A 12655-nucleotide genomic window follows, 5' to 3' on the forward strand; every position below is an offset into this window, starting at 1 on the left:
AGGTATGTGACATGTGACATGTAGCAAAAGGGAGGGGCTGGGTGAAATTAAGGGACCTTCAGGGGGAGCAGAAGAGCAGGAGGAAAAGGGGGAGAAGTCTTAACAGAAACAAAGTCTGAATGAAAATGTCATAAACAAATCCAATGTTTTCTATGCTGGGTTAAAAGAAACAGTGAAAATGAATTGGATATATAAAAAAGGCAGCAAATTTTAGATAAAAATTATTTCAACAAAATAATTAACAGTCATTGAATTTATTCCCTGTGGTATACAGACGGAATTCAGTAAGATTTGGCTTTTCCAAAGGAATCATTGTAAGACCATCATGTTAGACCATTTTGAACACTGGCTGGGTAGTCTTGGGCTTCTCTTTCATCTTCCAATGACAGGAGTCAAACCCACTATGTTCCATGCCACTGACCTCTCTGTCTCTCTGCCTCTCTCCCTCCCCCTCTCTCTTTTTTCCTCTTTCTCTTTATCTATTTCTTTTCATGTTTATCCTACATAAGATTGTTAACAGAACCTTCCATGTCCCTCTCTCTCTCAAAGGTTTGTCTGAAGTTATAGATATCACTGCCAATGCAGTTTATTTTCTCTTTATGCTCTGTGAGAGCATGGATCATGAGTTTCCACATGATGGTTTCTGGCATCAGCACAGATCATGAGCAAAGCTGGTTGTAGTAGGACCGTACAAGAAATTCTCTAGCAAATGTGGTGAAATATTTGTGTTCAGTGAATTTTTTATTATAGCTATTCTAAGATGGTTTATTATACTAATGTGACTTGTGACTCTTCAAGGAATGAATATGACTCTTGAATAATCAGAAAAATACTCATGAGACCTACTAAGACAACTGTGGCTATACTCCAAAAATTCCCATGGGGGGGGGGGCTTCCTTACATTAAGGTGCTTTGTAGACTGGCATTCAATGATCAACTGAGGCAGGCTCAGAATCTCACAGGAAACCATCACACCTAAAAGATTAATAGAGGCACAATGAAATTATTGGAGATGTCCATCTGCTCACAAGTTTTACAGTATGTAACAATCATGGCTTCTAACATTTAATATGGTTTTTAAGGCTCAGGTAAAGTCTTTATTATTTGTTTTTCAAATACTTTCATACTTAACAAAGTTTACCAAGTCACACATATATGGAAAACACACGATTTGATTGGCTTTAATGTGCATATGTATTAGTCTTTACTGAAATCAAGACTTCTAATATTTCTGTTACCTGTTACCTTGTTCCAAAATAGTGTATATTTTGGTCATTTCTCTTGTCGTTTGTCCTTGTGACTTAGTGGCTTTTTTTCCCCAACATAATATTTTATTGACTCTTTGGAGATTTAACATCATATACTCCTCCCACATTCCTATCCCAGTCCTTTCCTGTCCAACCCTACCTTGAGACTTACCCCACAGGAGGGAAAAAGTTCAATTTATGTTATCTGTATACTCACTGCATGGTCAAACTTTCAGTGTCTTTTCCCTTGTCCTTCAGTGTGAGGTGGATTGATTTCTTCTCATGTGGCTGGGAAGCAGTCACTTACATAAAGGAAATGGAAAAGGTGCAGTGAAATAAACACTATAGGGAAAACGGTCCATGAGGCATGATTTGTATTAGGAGCATCAGGCAAGGGAATGAGTCCTGATGACACTAAGTCGGTGTAAATTGAAATTTGTTTCTATCATAGTGAGTATTCTGATATTATTATTGACCAACTGCTCTAATCACTTTGCAATCTGAACGATACACATAAGCACTGTCCTTACATGAATCCAGGGCTGGTTGTTTCTTTAATGGTTACTTGTCATTGAAAGCCTTAGTTTTCCATAGGTGGTGCCTGAACAGAGAAGTGGGAAGTTTACATACTTCTTCAAATAGAATTTGTTGAATAATCTTCTTTTGGCTAAATTTCAGAGTCCGTCAGATGGGGAATTTAGGATTGATTACTATCTATCTATCTATCTATATCTATCTATCTATCTATCTATCTATCTATCTATCTATCTACCTACCTGTCTATATGCATGATAGTGAATGCCTTTAATCCCAGCACTCAAGAGACAGAGACAGGTAGATTTCTGTGAGTTTGAGGCCAGCCTGATCCTCAAAGCAAGTTCAAAGACAGTTAGAGCTGTTATACACTCTGTGTGTGTGTGTCTTTCACTCTCTGTGTGTATGTATATGCAGAGTAATTAATTTTATAATAATAACATAGTAGGGATCTATTTATAATTTAACTTAGACATATATTTTGTAACTTTATATTTCGTAACCATTATGTCACAGTGTTTGTTCGTGTGTGTGTGTGTGTGTGTGTGTGTGTGTGTCACAGTATTTCTGTGTATGGGGGCTAGGTCAGAGGACAACTTGCTAAACTTGCTTTTCTCCTTTCACCATGTGAAATATAGGAATTGAAGTTAAGTTTTCATGCTTGTTGGCAAACACCTTTACCTGATGAGCTATCTCCTAGACCCGAGAATGCTGTTGATGTGATGAACAAATTATCTACAAGCTTTCTTCAAACAGCAGCACAGATAGGGAATAGTATAGATGATGAGAAAGAAAGATAGTATAGAATAAAGAAAAGAAAGTATAGAATAAAGAAAGAATAGTATAGAAGATGAGAAAGATAAAAGCCAGAGGGCCAGAACATCTATTTCAAGATAGTGTCTTCTACATATAATAGAGAAACTGCCCCCTTGAAACCTCAACAGTATGACTGCTTAAACAAGACCTCCATGCTATCACTGTTAGGAATAGAGCATTTGACCATGCAGAAATAGACACTTCTACTCCAGGAACAAAGGAACCTGCCTTGTCTGAAAGCCTGCTTGAGGCTGTGCCGATTTTCTTGACAGTTTCTTTGAGGCGCTGTATACACAGAGCAATAACATTTGAATTTGCTTTCCACTGAATTGTGTACTCTACTTGAGACTTCAAGGTAATACTTTCTGAACTTCCACTATGAATTAAGTTAAAATGTGCTTGTAAATCTTCTTACAGTTCCAGGTCTGACGGGTGTCTGCATGGTGGTGGTATTGTTCTTAATGGTTACAGCTTCTACCTATGCAATAAGGTAAGAGTGAGACTGATGACTTAGACTATTTTGTTATTCGCCTGTCCAGGTTGTCCAGATTTTCTTCCACTTATTTTCATTTTCCTACAAATGTGAAAAGTCTTGGATGACTAAATTATTTACACAGTGCATTTACTCACTGGGTTTTCTGGGTTGCCACAGCTGAAATGGAGACATTCTAATATTTCATTTACATTTTGAAAGATTTATTTATTTATTTATTTATTTAGTGTAGATGAGTGCACTCTAGCTGTTTTCAGACACACCAGAAGAGGGCACCAGATTCCATTACAAATGGTTGTGAGCCATCATGTGCTTGCTGGGAATTGAACTCAGGACCACTGGAAGACCAGTCAATGCTCTTAACAGTTGAGCCATCTCTCCAGCCCCTCATTTATCTTTTTTGAAAATTATATTTTATTAGTTATAAGGAATAATGTATGGAACTTTCTATTGAATACCAAGGAGAGTAGAATATTTCTGAATCTTTTATAGAAAATATTGTTGAATATGAGATGGAATTTTATTGTGTACCCACAAATGTTAGAAGAATGTGTGCCTTAATAAATGTTTTACAGCTGATTGCCTGATGATAGTTTTTTATTTTGACTATAATATAAAATAATGTTCTAAATAAAGCTTCAGAAACAAAATTGACACATGCTTAAATGCTTAGTACACTTCAATTCATACTGATTTTTATTTTAGTTAAAATCTTTTGATGGGGCTAGGGATATGACCCAGTTGGGAAATTGCTTCAGTACAAGAATGGTGTCCTGGGTACAAATACATCATATCAATGAGAAAGTCAGGTATAGTACACATCTGCCACCCTAGCACCAGGATAGATATATCTATTAACAAATTAATAAATGGATAAATGTGATTTCTGGATAGACAGTTTATCTAGACAAATTAGAAAGTATCTTCAAATTAAGAAGTATCTTACATTTAAGATCAAACTTTTTGCTTGAAGAAAACAAAGGAGAAAAACAATCTTAACAATAATTGTATTTTAAAAATCTTTAGATATTTCCTTGACAGAGATATGAAAAATAATGAATAAACAATGTTAATATGGTTTGAAAATAATTGGAAAATAGTATTTTCAAATGGTTATATTGCTGTATATCTATACACATCTACTCATAATTATACACATGCCCAATCATCACAAAAGATTAGTGCTGTCATTCTGTGGTATATTTTCACACACAAAGCTTCATGTTCTTACTACTAGTCTCATCCTACCAACATTACTCTCTCTCACAAAAATGTTTTAAATATTTTCCATGAAAACAGTTTTCTTTCTCTCTACTGATGACAAAATCTATCGTCATAAACATATTATTTTTCAAGACCCAGGAATGTTGAATTTTGGTGGTTAACTTATGGTTTTGAGTAGCAAATTCTGAAAGAAGTGCCACATCTGTGTATCTACATACTTTTTCAACTCTCCAAAGGCCTAAGATAAAATAGGTCAAATGGTGAATATATTTTTAAGCTTCTTATGAAAACTATAAATTATAAAATCTAGGGCTTAAGAAATTGGAAGTTCTATCCTGTAGTTGGGTCTGAAATTGATAAACTTATTTTTTATAGAGCATTACACAATGTATTGAAACTAAAAATTATGTAGAATTTGATCCAGGAATAAAATTAAATTAGATATTTACAAATCCTTATTATAAATATTTGGTGATATTGTTTATGAAAGCAAATGCTTTAAAATAAGTAAATGAAAATTTATCAACTATTACTTAAACAAGAGTTTTTAAAAGTTGTTAGTGTTTTATATTAGAGTCATTCAAACGCTTTCACAAATATCTGTTCTTTACATCTAATATTTAATAAGTAAACATTTGCCCTAAAGACATGAAATAAAATAAATATGTGTACTTATCATTTTATTTTTTTGTGCACCCCCAGAGCAATAACTTTATCCTGGATAGGGTTTTTAATCTTGTGAGAAAACACTATAACCAAAAGCAACCAGAGGCAGAAAGGGCATGTTTCAGCATATAATTCTTAAGTGCCGTACTTCATCATTGAGGGAAGTCAGGGCATGAACTCAGGCAAGGAACTTGGAGGCAGGTACTAAAATAGCAGCTGTGGAGAAGTGCTATTTGCTTGCTTGGTCCTCATTTTCCTAGCCTTATTTCTTGTGTAACGTAGTAGTAGCTCAACTCTGATACTTCGTGCAGTGGGACTTACTTATCTGCATCAATTGTTAGTCAAGAAAATGGCTGCCACACTTGCCTATAGGGTGGAGACCTTTTCTTTATTAAGATTTATTTTCCCAGGTCACTCTAGCTCCTATTGTTTGACAAAAACTAGCTAGAACAATTGATCCCCTTGTCAACTTGACACATCAAAATATTACATAATATATTATTTTTCTTTCTTGTTAATTCCCAAAATCTCTTCTTGATATCAATATCTCAATATAAAACATGTTTCAACTTTTAAAAATCCCAGTCTTTATAAGTTCAGTCTCTTTAAAACATTCAGAATCTCTCTAAATTCCAAAGTCCCTTAATTGTGTTCTCTGATAAAATCAAAAATATCTTCTTATTTCAAAAAGAAGAACCAGTGCACAACTCAAATTGCATTAAAGCAAAAATATAGTTGAATAATATAATGTTCTGTGTGAAACTTATTCAACTCATTATTTTCTGGACTTCTAAGGGCCTAGGCAGTTCACCTTCTCTGGTTCTACCATCTGCAGTACATATAACTTGTCTTATTGGCTCAGGCTAGCTTCCACACCTTCTTAGAGGTCTTCTCATGTGACTAGCATCTCCAAATTATGGAATTTCTGCTGCAACTGGGCTGTACCTTGACTACTATCATTTTCTGGGCTCTAATTAAGGACTCTGATATTGCCATATAATTCCAAGCTTTAGCTTCTTTCTGAGACTCCTTCAATCCTGGAGCTTCCACTTCAACTAAGTTTTTTTTTTTTTTTTCACCAATGGATTCTTCTGGCCTCTCAGAGAGTCATGGCCTCCATGACTCCTTCATGTTTTCAAGATTAGTATCACCAGGCAAACTCTTACACATTTCCAAACTCAGCTGCCAGCCTGAACTTCAGCTCCTCTGGAGCATAGCTTCTAAGTTCTGACCCAAAGGAAACATTTCCCAGAGATTTTTTTTTCAGTAATGTTGGTCTCTTCTTAATCATGGCCAATTCTTTATCTCATAGTGACCAGAACTGTATATTTTCAGTCCAACATATTGAGCATCACAGGGAGGGTCTTTAAGAAATTCTCAACTTTCCTTTTAAACTTCAGGGCAAGTCATCATTATCTTCACTATCTCTAACATATTCTAAGTTCTCACAATAGCTCACTATACTCTGAACATTCAATAGTTTGCTATCCCAAAGTTCCAGTCCTTTCACAATACCTTCAACTCCAGAACATGCTCAGGTCTGTCACCGAAATAGCCCTTCCTGATACTAATTTATTTTTTTTGAAAAGCTTTCTATTGCTGTGATGAAATAACATAATGAAAAATGATTAGGGGAAAGGGGGATTTATTTTGGCTTACTATTCCACATCAGACTATGTTGTCAAAGAAAGTCAGGGCAGAAACTCAAAGCAGAAATGATAGATCTTTTTCCATTTGAGGTTTTGTTCTTTGAACTTTAAAAAAAATGTTTTGAAACTAGAGCATTAGTTTGAAAATTACTTGACAATACAAAAGAAAAAAATAAGCTGAGAATTGTCATGCTTGCCACCAATTGGGGTGTTTAATTCTAGCATTTAGGAGGCAGAAGCAGAGGGATCTCCATGAGTTCAAGGCCATGCTGTTTGCAGAGTGAGTTCCAGGGTTACATTGAGATTTCATCTCAAAGCAAAACACAAAACAAAACAAAATGCTATTTAAGAAGATAGAAACATTGTAAATCAGACTACACCATGGTGTGTGTGTGAGTGTGTGTGTGTGTGTGTGTGTGTATGTATGTATGTATCAATCACTTTCAAATGATAGTATTCATGAGTTTTCTAAGTACACCTTGTATGTAAGTTCATAGCCTGATATCAATAGGTGAATCTTTGACAACTGACAATTTAGTGTTTTTCAAACATGATACATAGTTTCAAAGTGCATGTTTCTTTCATGACATGAGTGTAAAGCTGCACTGATGCAAACTGATTTATTTTTCAGAGTTTCTAATTATGATATCTTCTGGTATACTCACAACCTCTTCTTTGTCTTCTACATGCTGCTGCTGTTGCATGTTTCAGGGTAAGTAAAACCATCTGAATTACAATCTCTATTTTATTCTCACACATAACTGACTGCAAGCCTTTGTGGGAAGTGATTCTCTGCATGAGCTGGCATTTTGTTAGCAGCCCAGGGCTCACAAGGGATACCTTCACTTTGATCATTATCCCATCTACAAGAACTGATATCTGGGTTTTCAGAATGTCACTTTAGTTAATTCACTGTATACTAGTCTAGATACTTTTCATCATTTATAAATGGAATTAGGTAGGAATATAACTGTCATGCTCCCATTTATCTCACCTCAAGTTTTTCTAGGGAAAGAAAGTTTAGAGAAACATACCCATTGTCCTTTCTTCAGATTGTTTTATAAAGTAATTATCAAGGTGTTAGAAAATTTATATAAATTATTTACTTATTTCCGTGTACATGTCAAAATTCCGTCTTCCCCTCAGTTTTGGTGATCATTAGTAATGACAGGGTATTAACCAGCTTTGATCCAATGGGGCTGAAAGTTTTCTTTGGTAACCCAGTTAAGACATAGAAAAGTAAGGCATCAGAAACTTAGAGACTCACAATAATCATGGACCCTGGGCAGTCATTCCTACTCATAAGGGAGAGAGCTTTGATAGGATGGAACTGTGAACTGTTTATTTCCTGTGCTGCAAGTACATTCTGTGGAGCCTTGGGCTACAAGAAAAGCCTTAGGTACTGTGAATTTGCATTTTCTTCTGGAAAGCAATTATGCCACCAGCACAGCATGTATTCTTTTTTAAATGGATAGTATGTAAATTCAAAACTGTGGTCATCAAGTAGATATTGAATCAGCAGATTCTATTCAGGGTATTGTCGCAGGACTTTTCCTGCCCTTTGCATTTGCAGTGGGGCTTTATGATTGGGCAGTAGAAGAGGTAGGCAGAGTGAGGAGTTGGGAGGAAGAAGGAAAAGAAAGGTGGAGAAGGAGGGAGAGAGGAGAGAAGATGACAGTGTATGTATGTCCGCTTGTCTCTAGCAGTCTAAAGTAGTTATACTTATCAAGGTTAGGTAAATGGGTTAGCAATTCTAATTGTGTGGGCATCTTGTGTATTGAGTATTTGCTGATATATAAATCCATTGGATAATCTTTAAGCATTAAAAGTCTCATTCTACTGGGTACCTTGAGGATGGCAGATATTGTCTGGGGTTTAATGGAGCATATGAGGGTAGTAGAGTTGGCACAAGAGCCATGCTTCGAGCCATGGAGTCCATGGAGCTAACTGGCAGAGGCAGCAGCCACGCCAACGTCTTGTGGGACCTGGGCCAGTTTTCCTGGCTAGCCAGTGCCTTGGTTAGGGCTGGAACATAAAGAGGGCACATGGCGGCAGCCAGGAGCTAATACCTCCTGCTAAAGGGTATCAGTAGTTTACAATAAAATTATCCACTGCTTACCATAGGCCAAATATAAATTCAACTTGTTTCAAAAATTTTCTGACATGAATTACTTAATTAGTATAAACTTGATTCAGACATAGGCATTTTAAAATGTCTTTAGTATGGCTAGGTCTCACACACACACACACACACACACACACACACACACAAACATTTTTGAGAGCTTCTCTGAATTTGACTTCCTATTGTAATATTTCTTAAAGTTTATCTGGCCTGACTCAGGGCTATAACCCTTTGTCCCTGTCCCCACTTCTTTCTATTAGAAAAGAGAAACATTTCCTCATTTACTAGCAAAATGAAGTATTCATTTTTGCCTTTATGCTCTATTAACTCAGAATTCTGAATAAAAAAGTTCTTTTGCAATTCAAAACAGTAGTGTAGTGCTTTTTGTTTTATTCTTCTTTTCAAGATAGGGTTTCTCTTGTGTAGCCTTAGCTGTCTTAGAACTTGCTCATTCTAATGGTGGCATTGAACTTGCAGAGGTCCATCTGCCTTTATCTCCATAGTGCTGGAATTAAAGACGTGCACCCCAGACCCAGCTAAAAGTCGTTACTTTAAAGGAGGATGATATTAACCTGTTACTTCAATTTTTTTTTTTTTTTGTTAAGAACAGAGCTGTTTAAACTTAGCTCTTTTTTTGCAAAAACAAATATCATAGGCAGACTATAATTATAATTTACATATATAACCAATAGAATAGGTACAAAAGAATTAAATATATTAAATCTATTTTAAGATGTAATAATGAAATGAAAGCAATTACTTTAATACTGAATTAAATGTCATCGCATATGTTCACAAAGAATAAGCATTACTATACTACATAGTTTTATTTCCATTGAACTTTTTTTATTGGATATTTTATTTATTTACATTTCAGATGGCATCCCCTTTCTCTATTTCCCCTATCCCCTCCCCCCTCCTCCTTTTGTTTTTATAACATTTTAATTACATGCAAGTGTTAAGGTCAGTTCTAGGTTGAGGAACTAGCAATACAATAGATGCAAATAATCAAGGAACAAGCAAGACAATATACACAAATAGTCAAAGAACAAGCAAGGCAGTAAACAAAATTCCATGAACACTCCTGTGATCACTGTTTCTAAGGGCTTATCAGGATGATCAAAATATCTGAGCCTACTTCCCTGTCCTAGACTAAAGTTATTTTCATGTCTGAAGCCTACTTCCTTCTTCTATTTTAAAATTTAGATTCCTGCCAGAAATTACTTCTTAGTTTTAGCCTAATATTTAGATTCCACCCTGAAATTACTTCTTTGTTCTAGTCTAATGTCAGATTCCTGCCTGAAGCCCACTTCCTTATCCTTGGCCAATGTCATATTCCTGACAAGCAGACTTTGATTCCTGCCTGAAATTTCTTCTTTGTTCTAGCCTTAAAATTTAGATTTTTGCCAGAAATTACTTCTTTGTTCTAACCTAATATTTAGATGCCTGCCTAAAATTACGTTTTTCTTCTAGCCTAATGTCAGATTTCTGCCTGAAGCCCACTTCCTTATCTTTGGCCAGTGTCACATTCTTGAAAAGCAGCCCATTTCTTTGTCTTTGGCCCATGTCAGATTCTTGCTAAGCAACCCCAAAAGCTCTCCACCTCTCCCCCTTTTTAATTTCGTAAACAAGATTGAGCCTGTCTTAGGTCATTGTGACAAGAATGTCTTCCTTCCCTGTTGTGGAATATGTATTATCAAAAGCATGCACTTTTGTCTTAGGTTGATAAGGCTCTGTGCAGAATCTTACCCTTCCTTGGCTTACCAGCCTGTTAATTTAATAACTCTGTCTGGGCATCCATTTTCAGTACCTTGGTATTTTGAAAAAAGCTTGCAATTACTGGAAGAAGTGAGTCAGGCTTTAAGCAGAAGCAAGAGGGTAGTGGGCTTGATTATTGCTGGTATAACAGCTTTAATTACATTAATTGCTAGCACCACTGCTTCTGCAATTGCTTTGACACAAGAAGTTAAGACAGCTACTTTTGTTAATTGTCTAGCAAAAAAATGTTACTAATGTGTTGAATATACCAGAGGATTTAGATAGGCCTTTGGAACAAGGGACTGGTACTCTTTATCCTATTCAAATTATTGGAAGAAGGTTCAGAGTTTAAGAGTAAGGAGCCATCTTGAGTGTCATGCCAAATACCATTGGATTCATGTTAGTCCTAAAATTTACAGTGGTTGTCATTATAATTAGGAAAAAGTTTAAAAGCACTTGCAGTGTATTTGGCATAATTATAACAACTGTCTGGATGTTTTAACTTTGCATAGTGAGCTTATGAATTTAAAGACTGCTGCTCTGCTGAGTGTTGATGCAGCAGATACTGCTGATAAAATTACCCATGGCCTGAGGTCAGTATTTCTATTTTGGTCAAGCTTCAAGAATGGCATATATAGATTGATCATGCTAGCCCTTTTTGTCCTGGGAATACTTTTATTCCTGCTCATTGTATTAAAGTTTGTCTTTAACAATATCAACATGTTGGCAGCCAAAGTACATGGCTTGAAACTGATCTTCTTTTTTGAAGATTAATTTATTTATTTTATGTATTTGAGTACACTGTTGGTCTCCTTAGACATACCAGAAGAGGGCATTGGATCCTGTTACAGATTGTTGAAAGCCATCATGTGGCTTCTGGCAGTTGAACTCAGAATCTCTGGAAGAGCAGTCAGTGCTCTTAACCATTAAGCCATTTCACTAGCCCCAGACTTAATTTTTAGTAAAATATCACAGACTGTGTTTCTGAGAAGAAAATGACTACTGGTAAATTTTGCAACTTTTCAAGTGTATTTTATTCTTTTTAATTAACAAGTGTATATATGTAGTTAAGTCATTTTAAATGTTCTTTTATGCCATTGTTGGAATGCAAACAAATCTTTATTCTTGAAACTCCTACATCATGTCATACTCCAGTCTTTTGATAATAAGACGGATATGAAAAAAAAAAAAAAGAAAATCTCAGGCATGCATGTTAACATTTCTACTTAACGGTATACTGTAGGCTTAATGTGAGCAGTCTCTGCTTTATGGGCACCCATTCCTCTGCTCATCAGTGTGTTGAATACTTAAGGTAAAGAGGAGCAACCTACTGTAGGTCACACTCTCAGGATATAATTGCCTTAAGATAAAAAAATCAATAATGAGATGTAGATGGTATCTTCAAATACAAATATCATTTATTTACAGAAATTCTTGCAATTCAGGGAATAGATGAATCCACATTGAATAGAAAGTTTAGTAAAGATTTGGCTTCAGAGATGAGGTGATTAGATTTTTTTTTGGCTGACTTTTCTGCTTACATAGATTTTACAAGAAAAAGGCTGATTACTTCATGTGATTTTGTAAGGTTCTGTTTAACCAGAGAATTCTCAAATATATTTTGAATTTGCTCCTTTTCTTCTAGTTTCAAATATCTTTCATTCTGCATATTTAAATTATTGATGCTAATTGTTTATATTTATGAATAATGATATGTGAGTTTTGATACACTATACTTTCTCAATTGATTAAATCAGGTTTTCCAGAGTCCATCATATATTTCACCTCAAATGTACATCTGGTTTCTGAATCTCTATATCTTCATGGAGTAAATGCCTAATTATAAAAATGTATGTTCTGATGTGGCAAAACTGTAACTCCCATCCAGATCTCTTCTATTGAGATCACAAATTCATTTCATTACAGCTTTAACCCAGGAATTTAAAAGTCTCTAATTCTACACTTCATCCCTATTTTATTTATTCCCATTTATATCATATGGAGTAATTTTCAAAACATCATCATTATATTTTTGCTCATTGGACATATCATGTAATATTGACTGAATGTTTGTCTTCTACAATGTCTTTCCCAGCAAGCCTACAGTTACTTCTTACTCCTTTCATGGCTTGTCAGAGAATAC

General features: G+C 35.3%; 1 protein-coding gene across 6 annotated transcripts in view; it reads left to right on the plus strand.

The window, feature by feature from the left end:
* Nox4 (NADPH oxidase 4) overlaps nucleotides 1-12655 on the plus strand; it is a 117015-nt gene that overhangs the window by 41644 nt on the left and 62716 nt on the right. For all 6 annotated transcript variants that reach the window (XM_076937464.1, XM_076937456.1, XM_034519684.2 and 3 more), the window contains 2 exons: nucleotides 3015-3087; nucleotides 7261-7341. In XM_076937464.1, the coding sequence (XP_076793579.1) occupies nucleotides 3015-3087; nucleotides 7261-7341 (154 nt within the window). The remainder of the gene's footprint in view (nucleotides 1-3014; nucleotides 3088-7260; nucleotides 7342-12655) is intronic.

Source organism: Arvicanthis niloticus, chromosome 1 (assembly GCF_011762505.2).
Source record: "Arvicanthis niloticus isolate mArvNil1 chromosome 1, mArvNil1.pat.X, whole genome shotgun sequence".
Lineage (NCBI taxonomy): Eukaryota > Metazoa > Chordata > Mammalia > Rodentia > Muridae > Arvicanthis > Arvicanthis niloticus.